Consider the following 17,650-nt stretch of genomic DNA (forward strand, 5'->3'; position numbering starts at 1 on the left):
ATATTATATATGCATTTAAAATATACACACATATAAAATACATATATGTATGTATTTGCATATATGTGCTATATATACACATTTAAATAAATATATATATATATATAAATATACACACACATTCACATATACGGCAAGGAAATTTCTCAGTCCTAGTCAGAATATTCTCTATAGCTTATAGCCTTAAAGAACTAGTTTCCTACAGCCCTGAGAAGTTGCATGTATTGCTGGATGGGTCAAAGGTGGGACTGGAACACAGGTCTAACTTCTAGGTCAGCTTTTTGTAACACACGGCTGTGACATTATCTGTTCTTGAATCTTACTGCTGTCTCGGTTACACACGTACATAGACACGCAGGGGAAGGATTCTAGGACTGAAAAAACCTAGAGCTTAAAAGTGATTTCTAGTCCAACCCTTCATTTTACAAATAAGGAAACAGAGTCCCAGAGGAGTTAAGTTCCTTGCCCAAGGTCAGAGGTAATAGGTGGCAGAGCAAGATTTGAATCTATAGGATGGCTAGATAGCACAGTAAGTAGAGGGCCAAGTTTGGAATCAGGAAGTCCTGGGTTCAAACATTTTCCTAGCTTTGTGACCCTGGGCAAGAATTTAACCCTAATTGCCTGGTCCTTATCAGTCTGTCTTAGAAATGAAACTAAAATAGAAGGTAAGGGTTTAGGGAAAAAAAAAAGATTTGAACCCAGATCCTCTGACTCCAAAAAAAATTTTTAAGTACTCTTTCCATTGTAATATACTGCTTTGCAGGACACTAGGTAGTATAGTGGATAAAGCATGGTCCTAGAGTCAAGAATACTTGAGTTCAATCCAGTCTCAGTCATTTACTAGCTATGTGAGCAAATCACTTAACCCTGTTTGCCTCAGTTTCCTCATCTGTCAATTGAGTTGGAGAAGGAAATGTCAAACCACTGAAGAGTTGGACACAACTGAAACAAACAAATAAACAAATAAAAAACCCAACCAAACCACTGAATGATGAAAAAAGAATTCTCTGAGGTAGAATCAAAGAAAAGATGCATTCTTGTCAGGGTTGGGGTGAATCACATTTGTAAAAGTGTGAAAGTGGGAGACACAATTTCATGTGAAGGGAACAGTTGGACAGGAATAGAGTAAGTGAAGGGGAATAATACAAAATGGGAAGGTTCCCTGGTCTCCCCATTCATGCCTCCCCTCCTCACACAAGAGAAGACCTCATTTGCCCCCCCAAAAATATGTATATATAAGACACTATCTCGCTTATTTAATTTATTGCAAACAGGTTAATTTTTTAATGGAAAGACCTACATGAAATGAAGAAGAATGAAATGAACAGAATCAAGAGAACATTATATAAAGCAACAGAAATATTATTTGAAGAAACTTGTGTATGTCCAGCCCTCTTTCTAGCACGCCATAAGTTTAAACTGGACCAGGCCAGCAAAAAGAATATTATATAGGTTCTCAACAGGGACGTAGCCTGGAAATCTCTGCTTAAGGAATATTAACTTGACCGCCATGTTTTTATCACCAGAATGGCCCGTGTCGTTGAAAAGACAAACTTTAATCCACCTTCTCTCCTGGGTGAGAATTCTGGGACGGTACCAAATGCCAGGAACCTCTGAGTTGTGGCTGGCACAAGCTTCTCTCTCCTCCCTGCACCCCATCCCACGGTCCCAATTAAGGATCTCACTTACGTTTTGTTGAATCCTTGTCACCACACACGTGTCTATGCTCCTGGGGATGACCTTGCTATTGTACGGATGAGTCAGGGTGGCACAGATCTATAAGGAACATGCACACGTTGGCTCGAGCTCACTGTCTCACCTCTCCTGCTCTCCCCTGATCCAGCCCAGTTTCTTTGGCCCACTCACATAGGGGCGGTCAGCCTGGTAGCCCAGGGTCAGGGTCTGTAGGCATTCTTCCAGCTCATTCACCAAGACTTTGGTCTCCAACATGTAGTGCTTCTGGCTTTTGTCTGCAGTAAATGTCTCCTGCAGGAGGAGGCTCTGAGGGATGGGCAGTTTTAGGGGGTGTCTAGAATTGAGGAGGAAAGAATTTAAAAATACAAAGTTGTCCATGACTTATATGTCTTACATGACTGCACACGTATGACCTTTATCAAATTGCTTGATGGGAGAAGACAAGGGAGGGTAGGACAGAATTTGGATCTCAAAATTATAAAAAATGAAGGTTAAAAAGGGTTTTACATATAATTAGAAAAAAATAAAGATAAAAAAAAGATTTGGAGCCAGGACTGTAGCATCTAGTCCAATCCTTTCATTTCATCACAGGTTCATTTAGCATTGATATGGTACTTTAAGATCTGAAAAATGTTTTGTGTATGTAACACCTTTTGGTCTTGACAACAACCCTGGGAAGTAGGTACTATTATCCCCATTTTACAGATGAGGAAACTGACAGAGAGAGAGGTTAAGTGACTTACATTATATTGTAAGCTCCTTGAGGGCAAAGGCTTTCTTTTTTATATATATTTATATTTCTAGTGTTATTAGTGCACTTCCTAGTACATATTAGGTGCCTAATAAATGTTCATTGATCGACTATTGCCCCGAGTTACATAGCTATTAAGTGCTCAAGTCCCTTGAATTTCGGTCTTCCTGACTTCCAGTCCAATACTATTTGCACTGCCATACCAATCTGGAAGGGATTTCTTAAAGCATCTACTGCAATGCCCTTATTTCACCCATGAGAAAACTGAAGTGAGGAAGTTAATTGACTTGTCCAGGGTCATAGAGATAGTAAACAGGATCCTCAAAGAGAGAAAATAACTCGTTTACAATCATCACAGGTCCAGCCAGCTGAGAAGACACAGATTCCAAGCAGCTGGTCAAAGCCACCCAAAAGATTTAGAAATAAACTTTCTAAACCTTTTGCTCTGTGTCTCAGGAGATCAAAGTCCCTAAGAGCAGTCCCTGAGATGGCTTCAAACATCTGTAACTCAGAGGGAATCTAGGATTCTACTATACTGGTGCAAGCAGGAATGGCCTTGTACAATAGGAGAGTCTTATAGGGTGGGGAGTGAGCGTGTGTGCAGGGAGTATTTGGTATACTTTAATCCCTTACACATAGTCTATAGTGCAGTTAGGTGGCATAGTGGATGGAGTGTCAATCCTAGAATCAGGAAAACTCATCTTTCTGAGTTCAAATCTGGCCTGTGTGACCCTGGGCAAGTCATTTAATCCTGTTCTGCCTCAGTTTCCTCAACTATAAAATGAACCGGAGAAGGAAGAGGCAAACCACTCCACTATTCTTTACTAAGAAAACCCCAAATGGTGACCTTTCTCTGTATCTCTACTCCCTACTGCTGGTGCCTTTTCTTAGAGATTATCTCCCATTTATATTCTATAGCTAGAGACCCAGACCTACACATAGACATCTTTTCTGTACATAGTTATCTACATGTTGTCTCTCCTTAACTGGGGGTTGGGAGTTCCTTAAGGATTGCTTCTTATTTTCTTTGTACCCCCAGGCTTAGCACATGATAACTATTTAATAAAAAAATGCCGAATGGTTGATGGATTGATGGACACTCAATGAGTTGGTGTTTGCCTTGTAGATATCACTTTGAGTGCCAGCTGAGCTGTTGCCCCTGGACCCTCCACCCAACTTCATTTCACAGTCTTGATACAAGCTACTCGCCCAGTGATAAGACGACTTCTTTCTACATTGTACACAGAGACTGATACACTGTAGCACAATCGAATGTAATGGACTTCTCCTTTAGTAGCAATGCAGTGATCCAGAACAACTTGGAGGAATCTACGAGAAAAACCACTATCCACATTCAGAGGAAACACGGTGGGAGTAGAAACACAGAAGAAAAACAACTACTTGATCACATGGATTGAAGGGATATGGTTGGGGATGTAGACTCTAAATGAACATCCTAGTGCAAACAACAACATGGAAATAGGTTCTGATCAAGGATACAAGTAATAACCAATGAAATTGCATGTTGGCTGTGGGAAGGGTGGGTGGAGGGGAGGGAGGGAAATAAAGTGAGTATTGTAACCAAAAAAAAAATTATAAAAAAAAAGACGACTTCTTTCTAGGAAACCAAGGCAGGTTTCCTTGCTCTAGTTACCCAGGCACCTCCTGTAGGGAGGAAGTATTGGGAAGGGAAATCAGGGCTGGCTGATTGTCATGATCCTTCAAGAAGGAAGTCTGTGGACCTGAGATGTAGGGTTCCTCGCTTCTGGTACAGTAGCCTCTCCCTCTTTAGCTCCTCCAGCTGGCCATCCAGTTGCAGTCCAATGGGTTGGCTTTTGGAATCGGTCCACAGGGCCATTATTAACACAGTAGTCTTTCTGGGCTGCAATGGGAAATATAAAGGCAAAGATTTAAGAATGAAAAGAGGCAATTGAGGGGATGCCCATCAGTTGGGGAATGACTAAACAAGTTGTGAAATATGATGGTAATGAAATACTACTTGTCCTGTAAGAAATGACAAGCAAGTTAATTTTTTAAGTTTATTTATTTAATTAATTTAGAATATTTTCCCATGGTTATATGATTCAGGTTCTTTCCTTCCCTCCTCCCACCCCCCTCCCATAGCCAATGAGCAATTCCACTGGATTTTACAGGTATCATTGATCAAGAATTATTTCCATATTGTTAATTTTTTTAAAACATGGAAAGGGGCAGGTAGATAGCTCAGTAGATTGAGAGCCTAGCCCAGTGATGGGAAGTCCTAGGTTCGAATCTGGTCTTGGATACTTCCTAGCTGTTTGACTCTGAGCAAGTCACTTAACCCCAACTACCTAGCACTTACCGCTCTTCTGCCTTAGAACTTTAAAAGATTCTAAGACAGAATGTAAAAGTTTTTAAAATAAGAATTATTGGGCATCAAAAATGCTCAGGCATTTCTGACTTCAAAGACTGACCTGTGGAAGAAAAAGAAAGTGGTCCTTCCAGCCAAACTCCAGAAACAGAACTGGGGCCCATGCTCTTACCCTTTCAGTATATCTGTAGGCAGAAGTGAGGTTCAGTCCCTGCCTGGGACCCTTCAGCCAACAATGGAAGAGCTTCTTGTCCCATCTATTCTCCAGGTGGGCCTTGATCTGAACCAGGGGACTCCAGGTGGTCACCAGCTCACCCTGGCTTCGGAGGATGCTCTGGTCCCAGGTAATCGATGTGGATGCCTGTAAATGGGGCAATTGCATTGGTACCCTTGTAGAGGCCCTACAAAGGTATGGTACAAACTTTCAGAGACAAATTGGGAAAAGATTATTATTCTTTTTTTCCCCTTTATGTCTTTATCTTCTGTCTTAGAATCTAGAATCAATACCATGTATTGGTTCCAAGGCAGAAGAATGGTAAGGGTCAAGCAATGAAGGTGAAGTGACCTGCCCAGGGTCACATAGCTAGGAAGTATCTGAGGTCAGATTTGAACCCAGGACTCCCCATCTCTGGGCCTGGCATTTCAATCTACTGAGCCACTTAGGTGCCCCACTACTTATTTCTTCTAATATTGAGATGAGGGAAAAACAAAGACTGATCCAGCTGACACTATCAAAGAGCTGGGAACAAAGGTCCAGGGAGAAAAAACCTACTGGTCCTAAGTCAGCATGAAGCCAAAGTCAGGTGTGCTGAAGGGCTGAACTTCTCCTTAAACTAGAGGAAAAGCCAAGGCTAGCCCGAGCCAAAGTTGTGGAGCAGATGAAGATTAGAATCCTTTTCTATCTTTTCATTCCTATCCCACATTTCCCTCTGATTAATCCATCTCCTGGCCTCAAAGGATCTTCCTCTGAGCTGGCCCCTGAATATCCTCCTGGGGGCTAGCTGATAAAGGCTGCACGTGTTACATCTCCCAAGGATACCTTCTTTTTCATAGAAGGCTGGAAGACCAAAAAAGACCTTATAGAAAGATCCAAAGAAAGCTCTTAGCTTGGAATTTCAGGCATCAGAATTGGGTCAGCAGGGGAAAGAGTGTTAATAGTTAATACGTGTAGAGTCTTTTAAAGTATACAAAAAACTCTACACATATTTATCTTATTTTTACCCTCACAGCAAGCCTGGGATGTAGACACCAATATTATCTCCATTTTACAGATGAGGAAACTGAGAAAAACGACTTGCACACGATCACACAGCTAATGAGCATTTGAGGCAGGATTTGATATCAGGTTTTCTTTTGGCTTCACGACCAACCCTTCACCCACTATACCACCTGGAATTCCTCGTCACATCACTTAAGAGAGGCCTCCTCTCCTTTGGGGACTACTACTAAAGGAGTTAGAATTCAGAAAATCTAATGATTATAAGAGTCTTAAAGGTCATCAAGCCCAGAGTGCTGTATCAGAGGATCCTTGTTCAAATCCTGGCTCTATCTCTCAAAGAAGGGAGCAAAACCAACCAAAGAATGGGAATTACAGTTCTAAAGGTTTCTATTTCCTATCACCAAAACCCAGATGCATCATGGGCTAGACCTAACAGAAGAGCCTCAAGCAAGCAAAAGGGAGGGAGGGAGGGAGGCCTCCAGGGATGATTGAGGGAGATTTCCCTCCCTTTCTCTCTCTCTCTGATTCATCTCTGCTTCTCCTTCTCCCTCTTCTTCTCCCTCCATCTCTCCTCTGTCTGTCTCTCTCTTCTCCCAACCTCCTCCTTTATCTCCCCCTTGCTCTCTTTTCCTCCCTTTCCCCTATCATTCTCCCCCTTTCCCTCTCTCTGTCTCTCTCTTTTTCCTTCCCTTCCTCTCTTCCTCTTTCTCACTTTCTCTCTCTCCTCTCCCTCCCTTCCCCCTTCCTACTCCTTCCTCTAACTCAGTCTCTCTCCCCATTCCCCCTTTGTGTCCCCACCCCCCTCTTTTTCTCTTTCTCCCCATCTCTACTTCTCCTTCCCCCTCTCCCTCCATCTCCCCTGTCTGTCTCTCTCTTTTCTCCCACCCTCCCCCTTTCTCTCCCTCTTGCTCTCTTTTACTTCTTTCCCCTCTCATTCTCCCCCTTTCCCTCTCTCTTTCCCTTCCTCCCTTGCTCTCTCTCTCACTTTCTCCCCTCCTTCCCTTCTTAATCCTTCCTCCATCTCTGTCCCTCTCTCCTCCATTCCCCCCTTTGTCTCTCTCTCTCTCTCTCTCTCTCTCTCTCTCTCTCTCTCTCTCTGTCTGTCTCTGTCTGTCTGTCTGTCTGTCTGTCTGTCTGTCTCTCTCTCTCTCTCTCTCTCTCTCTCTCTCTCTCTCTCTCTCTCTCTCTCTCTCTCTCTCTCTCCTTCTTCCCCTCCACCAAAAAAAAAAAACCTCATAGGATAACAAAACCCTGGTATTTAGATGAAGCTTAAAACAGTACTGAGTAGTGGGTAGTGGACGTTTAGACTTGGAGTCAGGAGAGCCTGGTTTCAAATCTCATGTTGACACTTGTTGGCTGGGTGATCATGGGCTGAGAATTAGTTTCTGGGTCTATAAAATGGAAATAGCCCCATGTATCCTAGTTCCCCCAAAAGATTCTCAAAATATCTTTAAAGAGCACATTTTATGGGGCTACATTTAAATGTCAATCATCAGTATTTGAGGCCCAGAAGGAAAAAAAATTATTTTGCTCAAGGTAACTCAACCCAGTGCCATATTCAGTACATACAATACATAGATATGTACATACATATATGTATATATTTATACATATACATATTTATACACACACACTGATTGATGCTATAAAACATTAGAGTCCCTGTCCTGGACAGAATCTGGCCTCCCAGGAGTAACTTACTAGGGAATTGACAAGGATTAGAGGCCAGCTGAGCAAGAGGAGCCTAAATACAATGACCTGATCAAAGACTCTGGGCATCCCGAGCAAAGGACACACGCACATCTTAATTATTTCTCTCTATATATCTTGATTCTATAGATATTTCTTGTCTATATTAATTATATTAATAGAATATACTGATTATGTTAATCCAGAAGGTATTTCTTTAGTGCTTATGGTGCATCTAACACTTGGACTCACCCTGAGGTAGGTGGTGGTTGGTGTGTAAATGCGAATCTTCCCTTCTTTGTCTCGGACTTTGTCTTTGCATGACAGCTCTACCACCAGGTTCCTGATGGATAAGGCCTTCCCTGCTGTCAGCTCCCAAGTAGCCTGGTACATAGCCCGGTGAGGTTGGTGCAGTCTGTGAGCCAGGGACAACAGCAACCATGGGGTATCCAAATTCAAAGCACCTTTTGGGGAGTGAGGAGAAAGAAGAGGAAGGAAAGAACAACAGGAAGAGTAGAAGTCTTGAGGGCCAAAGTCTTCTATAAACATAGAGTTCTTTTATCAAGGGGGGAAAAAAGCCAAAGAAACTAGCCACTCCAAACACATCTAGGAATTGAACTTAGAATCATGGAAAATCTGTGTTCAAATCCTGCCTTGATACTTATTAGCTGGGTGACCCTAAATATAAGTCATTTCACCTTTGCCTCAGTTTCCTCATCTGTAAAATGGAGATAATAATAGCATCTACTCTATAGAATTATTATAAGAAACAAATGAGATAACATATACACACATATATAATGCTTTACAAAATATAAAGCATTATATAAATATTAGTTATTAGTATTGTTTTTAGTGATGGAGTGGTGCATGGTTGTATGTAACAAATAAGGAATTACAAAGAATTGAAGTAAAGAATATCATCAAAGAAATGTTTGAGTGAAAAGGAAGATGAATTGGTCATGTATTAAAAAGGAAAAGTAAGTGATTAAATGAATGAAAGAAAGAGTATTTATTTAACCATGAACTATGTGCCAAGCATTGTGTTAAGTGATGGGGAACCAAATACAAAATGAAAGATTGCCCTTGCTCTCAAGAAGCCTACATTCTTCTTTACTAAACTTTTATAAATTTTATTTTTTAATTTGACAAAAACCTATTTTCTCTCTCTTCTCCCACTGCTCCTTTGAGGGGAAAAAAAGAAAAATAAAACCCTTGTAACAAATGTGCATAGACAAGAAAAAAACAAATTCCCACATTGGTAATGTCAAAAAAATATATTATAATAAAGGAGTTAGCACACATAGGGAAATGATGGCCAGGGAGGAGTACTTTGGTTTGGAAAGTTACAAAGATGGTGAGGGGGACCAAAGAGGACACATCCCATACAGAAACAATGGTCAGAGTTGATTGATCATGGCTCATTGTTCCATAGTGGACGGGGAAAGGGGACAAGAAGGAAAAGAAAGGGGTGCATTTTGCTGTGAGGGAGTTGGTGAGGAGGCTGCAGAGGAGGTCGCTGGACAGAAGGGAGGGATAGACAGTCTATGTGTTCTTGTCAAGAGAAACTGAGGGAGGTCCCCAGATTGTTGAGCAGACCCATTGTGGCAAATTATGGGGAAATGTGGACAAGAGTCCCAGAGAATGAGCAGGAATGGGTAGAATGGGATGAGCATCCTTGGAGGGAAGAGCCACATGAATGAGAGCACATCCATTGGAATATGAGAGTTTGGGCTGGCTCCTCTGAAGTTATCTCTCTGCTCTCTAGACTTTGCTCTCTGGAATGGCAATAGGGATTTGAATGTGTATAGGATTCTGCCTCCTCTCACTTGGCCCTTTTTCAATTCATTCCCTTGAGAGTTTCTTCACTTAGTGAAGTGTTTGGGATCCAAAGAAAGGCAAAACTTAAATACTACCTTCAAGGGATGTGTGGGTGTGTGTGCACATACATATACACAATACATACACATATATACATACATATGCACACATATGGGATCACATATATGGAATGTATGTATGTGGGGTGAATGTTTATATATGGGAAATGTGTATATATATAATATATACATACACATATATATTTTAACTTTTACCTTCTGTCTTATAATCAATACTGAGTAGTGGTTCCAAGGCAAAAGAATGGTAAGAGTAGTAAAGACTTTGTCTGTAGACAAAGGGATAAAGTGACTTGTCCAGGGTCATATAGATAGGAAGTATCTGAGGCCACTTTTAAACTCAGGATCTCCCATCTCTAGGCCTGGCTCTCAATTCACTGAGTCACCGAGCTGCCATATACATATGAAAATGTGGACAAGAATCTCAGAGAATAAAATATATATATATATATGCATATATATATAATTTTCTTCTTCCATTTAAGACTCAAAGGCCTAGAGAGCAACCTAAAGCCTTGAGAAAGTGACTTCCAAGCTCTAGTTCATACAGTTAGCATGGGGCAGGAATAAGCCTTAAATCCATCTTCTTAATTCCAAGATTAAACACCATGTCACTTCTGCCATGCTGCCAAGCCCTTGGTCAGCCTTTTAGCCCACATTGATATCCATCTGCCTTCAGGGGTGTGCTTGACCACTGAGAGCTGACTGTTAAATTTAGGGTGCAATCACTGGTAATCCTACAGATTAGGGCTTGATTTATGGTTCTGTTAATTGTCTAGATTTTTTAAATGATGAGGAATATGCTAACAATGCAGATCAAGCTTAAAAATGTGCTATGAGTTAAACATTTATCAGCATTCTCCTGCCTACCTTGAACACACCAGTAACTCCTTTAGCCTTGTTCCTCTATCACTTCCTTTTGTCCAATTGGATTAAAAACCCACAGTAGATCAAGAATCATGGTCATTTGACAATTTGGAATTATGTCCAAAGGACTTTAGAAGAATGATTCCCTTTGATCCACCTATACCATTACTAGGTTTGTACCCCAAAGAGACAATTCAAAAAATACTTGTACAAAAATATCCATAGCTGTGCTCTTTGTGGAGGCATAACATTAGAAAACGAGGGGGTGTCCCTTGGGTGGGGAATGGCTGAACAAATTATGGTATCTGTTGGTGATGGAATACTATTGTGCTAAAAGGAATGTTGAACTGGAGGAATTCCATGGGAACTGGAACGGCCTCCAGGAATTGATGCAGAGCGAGAGGAGCAGAACCAGGAAAATATGGTTCACAGAGAGTGAAACATTGTCAAATGATCAAATATAATTGACTTTGCTACTAATATCAAGGCAATGATTCAGGACAATTCTGAGGGACTTATAAGAAAAAATGCTATCCACATCTAGAGAAAGAACTGTGGGAGTAGAAATGCAGAAGAAAATATGTGATTTATCACATGTTTATATGGGTATAGGATGTGGGGTTTGGGTTTTAAGATTATTCTATTACAAAAATGAATAATATGGAAATAGGTATCAAGTGATAACACATGTATAACCCAGTACAATTGCTTATCAGCTCAGGGAGGGGGGAGGAAAAGGGGAGGGAGAGAACATGAATCATATAACCACAGAAAACTATTTAAAATTTTAAAAAAGAATCATGGTTATTTGATTATGACATTAATTAACTTCGCCCTTCTATAGGTCATAAATTGGGCATTGTCGAAGTGTCTAAAAGGGTGCTCCCTCACTCCAAATCTCCAGGGATATCAAATGTTTCCTCAAGAGAATGGAGCTTTCCTGCAACCACTCACCTTCCCATTTCCATAGAAGACCTCGAGACGTGTCCTTCCACTGGAGGCCAGCCACAAAGGGCAGGCGGCCATTATACTGCACCTTCAGATGAGTGCTGCTCTCCACATGGCCCTGTGAGAAACTGGAATGCTGGAGTTGGGTTCGGTAATCCACCTGTCTCTCTGGTATCTGCAGCAGGAACTGGAAAAGCAAAGGACCTGGGTGGCACCCTTAGCACTCATCCAAAGGATTGGATCCAGAGTGGTAATGAAATAATATGATTGCTTTAAAGCAAGGGCTTATGACCTGAAATGTGATTTAAAATGAAATTTTTTGGATAACTCTACTAAAAAAACCTTACCTTCTGTCTTAGAATTAATACTAACTATCAGTTCAAAGACAGAAGAGCACTAAGGGCTAGGCAATGGGAGTTCAGTGACTTGCCCAGGGTCACACAGCTAGGAAGTATCTGAGGTCAAATTTGAACCCAGGATCTCCTGTCTCCAAGCCTGGCTTTCTATCTACTGAGTCACCTAGCTGCCTCTGTTAATTACATTTCAATGTGACTGGTTTTCTTTGCAATCTTATTTATTTTATTTTGGGTATTTAAAAACCATTTTTTTTAATAAGAAGATCCATAGGCTTCACCAGAGAGCCAAAGGGGTCCCTGACAGAAAAAAAGTTCACCAAAAAATGTTCAGAACCAGAAGGTACCTTAGAGATCATCAAACTCAACCTCTTTGTTCTATAAATGAGGAACCTGAGACTCAGAGTAGTTAAATGACTTGCTTGGGATCACACAAACTAGTCAAATGCCTATGGTGGGATTTGAACCCACTTCTGACTCCAGGTCTTGCATTCTTTTCACTATGCCATGCTGCCTCCTCATGATAGGGATTAAGTGCTCCTTGGCCACCAGCACTGTTGGCCACCAAGCTTCTACCCAGCATGAATCCATATCACCAGGTGAGGTCCTGTCTGGAGGCAAGATGCTAAACTATTAAATGACTAGGGTCAGCTAGGTAGCACAGTGGATAGAGCACCAGGCTTGAAGTCGGGAGGACCTGGGTTCAGATCTGACCTCAGACACTTCCTACCTGTGTTACCCTGGGCAAGTCACTTCACCCCAGTTGCCTAGCCCTTGCTGCTCTTTGGTTTAGATCAGAAGGAAAGGGTTTTTAACAAAACAAACCTGAATTCTCCTTTAATTAGAGAGCTCTGTGACTGTAGCTTAAACAGACTTCAGTCCTACCCTGTTTATTGTCCATTCCCATCCCACAAACTTCAATAAGCCTCAGGAACAATATGTAGGGCTTACCTCCATGAAATAGTTGCTCAGGGCTGGACCAGAGTCATTTTTGAAGGTCTGACTGACTCGGAGCTTCCTTTGATTGTTGATCTCGTCCCAGTGCTTCCCATAACTCACTTCCAACATGGAATGTAAACGGGACACACTCTCCTCATGCTGCAGTTGAATCTGGTGGACATAGGGCCCCCCAACGTTGAGTTGCCAAGGCTAGCCTGGCCCATTAGACAGCATCTCTGTTAAGACTGTAGGCTTCTTGAGGACAGTTTTGGTTTATTAATGCTTTGCATGTCCTTCAGCACCAAGGACAGGACTCTACACAGCTAATTGAATCAACTCCATCTCATGCTTCTGTACTGCATTATATTTATTTGGACCCCTCTAACCTTTCCTCTTATCTATCTTCCTCTCTCTCCTCTATCAGCTATTTTCTTTTTTCATTTAACAAACATTTCTTCTCTTTCCTTGATACCCCCCCACAATGGAGAGAAATAAAGAAAGAGAAAAGCCTTGTTACAAATATAGTCAAGCAAAATAAATCTGTGAATACTGGTCCAGGTCAGAAATAGAGAGAAGCATGGACACAAGATGGCAGAATACAGGTAGCAGAACTCTCTCAGTATTCCCCTCCAAGTGTCTTTAAAATAACTCCTTAAGTCAAATTTTGTAGCAACAGAAATAAATGCAAATCTTCAGTTCATTATCATCTTTCTACTGAGATCCACCCTTTTTAAAAGAAGGATGCTCATTTGGAACTATGCCCAAAGGGCGATAAAAGAATGTCTACCCTTTGATCTAGCCATAGCACTGCTGGGTCTGTACCCCAAAGAGATAAGGGAAAAGACTTGTACAAAAATATTCATAGCTGCGCTCTTTGTGGTGGCCAAAAATTGGAAAACGAGGGGATGCCCTTCAATTGGGGAATGGCTGAACAAATTGTGGTATATGTTGGTGATGGAATATTATTGTGCAAAAAGGAATAATAAAGTGGAGGAATTCCATGGAGACTGGAACAACCTCCAGGAAGTGAATGAGAGAGAGAGGAGCAGAACCAGGAAAACATTGTACACAGAGACTGATACATTGTGGTACAATCGAATGTAATGGACTTCTCCATTAGTGGCGGTGTAATGTCCCTGAACAATCTGCAGGGACCTAGGAGAAAAAACACTATCCATAAGCAGAGGACAAACTGTGGGAGTAGAAACACCAAGGAAAAGCAACTGCCTGACTACAGCGGTTGAGGGGACATGACAGAGGAGAGACTCTAAATGAACATTCTAATGCAAATATTAACAACATGGCAATGGGTTCGAATCAAGAACACATGTGATACCCAGTGGAATCACGCGTCGGCTACGGGGGGTGGGGGGGAGGAAAAGAAAATGATCTTTGTCTTTAATGAATAATGCATGGAAATGATCAAATAAAATACTATAAAATTAAAAAAAAAAAAGAAGGATGCTCCTTGAAAGGGGCAGCCAAGTGGTGCCATGGATAGCATACTAACCCTGGAGTTCAGAAGACCTGAGTTTCAAATCCACCTCCAGACACTTATTAGTTGTGTGACCCTGAACAAGTCACTTAACCCTGTTTGCCTCAGATTCCTCATGTGTAAAAGAAGTTGGAGAAGGAAATGGCAAACCATTCTAGTATCCTTGCCAAGAATACTCCAAATAGGGTTATGAAGAATTAGACACAACCAGAAAAAACTGAACAACTCCTCCTTGAAAGAAGTTGAAAACTTGGGAAATGGGGATAGGAAACAGTAGGAAAAAAGGAGTAGGAAATGAGTTTTAAAAACCCTTCTAGGCATCAGACCATATGTGGATTGTTGTATTCAATTCTGGGCCATACCATTTAAGGATATTGAAAAAATGAGGAATTAGGAAGGTGCAGATCTATTAAAAAAGTCATTCCAAATACCAATGTAAATCAATTTATTTTGCTGTTAATTTAGATCCTGAGTGCCTCAGCTTCCTTTTATATTAATAGTATGGTGACTAAGTAAATAGATGAATAAAATTAATAGAAAAATATATGGATCAAATAGAAAAGACAATCAAATAAAAATTGTATACATTGAAAAATGAACAAAAAAAGAAAAGATAAGGACCTTGAAGAGGAGGATAACCAGCATGAAAAGCCCTGAGACCATAACATATGAGGTCTGGTTGAAGGAACCCAGGAGTTTAGTAAGGAAAGAGAAGACTAAAAGAGAAAATTCTATCTATGTTCAAATATTCGAAGGGCTCTCACATGGAGAAGAGATGAAACTTGTCCTATTTAGCCCCAGAGGACAGAATTTGAAAAAGGGGTGGAAATTGCAAAATGGCAGATTTAGACTTGATGTCTAGAAAAGCCTAAATGAAACTATTCCAAAGTGGATTGGACTTTCTTGAGAGGTGGAGAGTTCTTTCTTAATGGAAGTATTTAAGCAGAGGCTGGATGACTACTTGCCAAGTAGATAATAGTGAGAATTTCTTTGGGGTATAGTTTAGATAAGAAAGACACTTAGGTCCATTCCATCTTTAAATACTGTGATTCTGTGAAAGTATAAACTGAGATGATTCCTGCATTCCTTGGGAACTTTACTTAATAATCAAGTTCAAGGTTAAGATGAAAAATTTAGGATAACTATTAAAGTTTTACAAACACATAAGATCCCAGAACTGGAAGAGACTTAGAGATCATCTAATCCACACTAATTAATTTGGCTTCTGAGAATCTGGATTCAAATCCTAATTCTATCATTTCTCATCCCAGTAACCTTAGACAAGTCACTTAAAAGTCTCGCATTCGTTTTCCTTAAATGTAAGATGAGGGGCTTAGACCAGATTATACTTAAAAGTCTTTTCCAGTTCCAAATCCATGATCCCTCTGAACTTTCTTTCTATAACATCTCTGATTCATATTTATTCTTCTGCTAGAATATTTCCAAAGTCAGAGAGCTTGATACCTCATAAGGATGGCCATTCCATTGTTGACTGTTTTAATGTTCGGAACCTGTTTCTCATGATTACCTTAGAAATTAACCTCCTTGGAACTTCCAACTATTAGTTCTAGTTCTGCCTTATAGAGCTATAGTCTTTCCCTCTTCAATTCCTTTCAATATTTAGAAAACAACTATCATCTCTCCTCACTCCCATCCAAGCTTTCTCTTCTTTAAGACAAACATCTCTAGTCCCTTCCAGTGGTCCTTTTATGTTCTGCTTCCTAGACCCCTCTCTCTCCTGGTGGCCTCCCTCTAGATGTCCTTCCAAAAATGCCTCCTGAACGCTAGATGTGAACACAAAGCTCCATGTGTGTTCTAGTCAATACAGCTTAGTGTCATGAAAGATCATTCACAAAAAGGGAGGGAAAAGTGGCAAGAAGGAGAACTGAAGAATTCAGTCTTTTGGTCTTTTTTGGGCTAGGTAACTCACTGAATGAGTCAGTCAACCAGACAAGAAATAATCCTTTCTTTGTCTCTCATAACTCCTGGGCACACCCAGACCTATTTCCTTCTTTGATTTAACCTTTGTGGTGGAATCTGGCCACAGAGATGCCTTTGGTCCTTGGTTGGGATTCTACATCACTTAAAAAAATGGTCATGGAATGAGTGAATGAATGAATGTCCAGGGGCATGGAAAGTTGTTGTGTAAATTAGTGATTTAAAGAAATTTAGTCCTTGGGGGCAGCTAGGAGGCTCAATGGATTGAGAGCCAGGCCCAGAGACAGGAGATCCTAGGATAAAATATGGCCTCTAGTCTTTCTGCCTTGGAACTGATACACAGTTTTGATGGGAGGTAAGGGTTTAAATAAAAGAAGTCTAGTCTTTAAACATTGGATTCGTTTGCCTTCTTTTAAAAAGCAAGTTATAAAAGAAGTTACAACTCCTATCCATGATTAGGTTCATAGCAACAACTGGGAACAAGGAAAACAGATCAATAGAACCAGCCTCATGGGCCCATCATCAAGTGTATAGCAAAGGTAGAGCGGGACTTAATGCAGACAGTTATCCTGTGTCACCTACCTTGTGATTATACGTAGTAACCTGAGTACAATGAAACTCATGCCCCAGGTCCAGCTTGTACACCTCCAGATGGTTCTCCACTTTGAGCTTCTGGCCGGCATTGCATTCCTGCTGGAGGTGCTTGGCCTCTCCTATGCCGGTCAACACAGAAAGACCTGCCCTTCTCCTACCAGGCAAACACACAGCCCAGCTCCTGGGATAGGAGAGCACAGGATGCCCAAAGCCCCAGCAAAATATCCCTTCTTTAATATTTAATGAGTCTCAGTGAAGGGTCATGGTACAGTGGAAATATATTGGATTTGGCATCAGAGAACATGAGATTGAATCCTGGTTCTGCCTTCTAGAACCTCTGTGATTTGGGGCAAATTACATCATTTCTTTAGGGCCTCAGTTCCCTCATCTGTAAAATAAGGGGATTGGATTAATGGTCCTCTAAGGTATTTATCAGCTCTAAAGTCTCTGATCCTATAATACTTCCATTAATGATTTCCTAAATATGAGCTAGAGGTGACTTTCCTAACTAAGCATGGGATAGAAATGACTTTTACTTCTTAAAACATATTGCCTGAGGCCACAAAGTAGTGGAATTAGGAGCAGCTAGGTGGAGTAGCTGACCTCAGATACTTCCTAGCTGTGTGACTCTGGACCGACTAGTCATTCAACCTCATTTACCTAGCCTTTGCTTCTCTTCCGTCTTGCCTTGAGTTTGGGCATCTGTCTATCTTGTCTGGATTTCGATTAATTTCAAGGTAGGAATGATATTTCTGAGTCCACATCTTTACTTCCTTTCAAGACTTCTCTGCCTTCTTGGAAGTCAAAACCCAAGGGGTACTATCTTTGATGGAGGACTTTTAGTTATTGGCAGCAAATAGGAAATTAGAGATTTGTCAGAGGCAAGACAGGGTTCTTTGTCCTGGATCATCATC

General features: G+C 41.0%; 1 protein-coding gene across 2 annotated transcripts in view; it reads right to left on the reverse strand.

Moving 5' to 3' along the window:
• Positions 1-17,650, reverse strand: part of LOC103099164 (uncharacterized) — a 148,558-nt gene that overhangs the window by 103,340 nt on the left and 27,568 nt on the right. For both annotated transcript variants that reach the window (XM_056806147.1, XM_056806148.1), the window contains 8 exons: positions 16,725-16,855; positions 12,722-12,880; positions 11,424-11,604; positions 7,957-8,168; positions 4,969-5,157; positions 4,189-4,328; positions 1,867-2,029; positions 1,690-1,776 (listed from right to left, as the gene is read on the reverse strand). In XM_056806147.1, the coding sequence (XP_056662125.1) occupies positions 1,690-1,776; positions 1,867-2,029; positions 4,189-4,328; positions 4,969-5,157; positions 7,957-8,168; positions 11,424-11,604; positions 12,722-12,880; positions 16,725-16,855 (1,262 nt within the window). The remainder of the gene's footprint in view (positions 1-1,689; positions 1,777-1,866; positions 2,030-4,188; positions 4,329-4,968; positions 5,158-7,956; positions 8,169-11,423; positions 11,605-12,721; positions 12,881-16,724; positions 16,856-17,650) is intronic.

This window comes from Monodelphis domestica, chromosome 7 (assembly GCF_027887165.1).
Source record: "Monodelphis domestica isolate mMonDom1 chromosome 7, mMonDom1.pri, whole genome shotgun sequence".
NCBI classification, from domain to species: Eukaryota; Metazoa; Chordata; class Mammalia; order Didelphimorphia; family Didelphidae; genus Monodelphis; species Monodelphis domestica.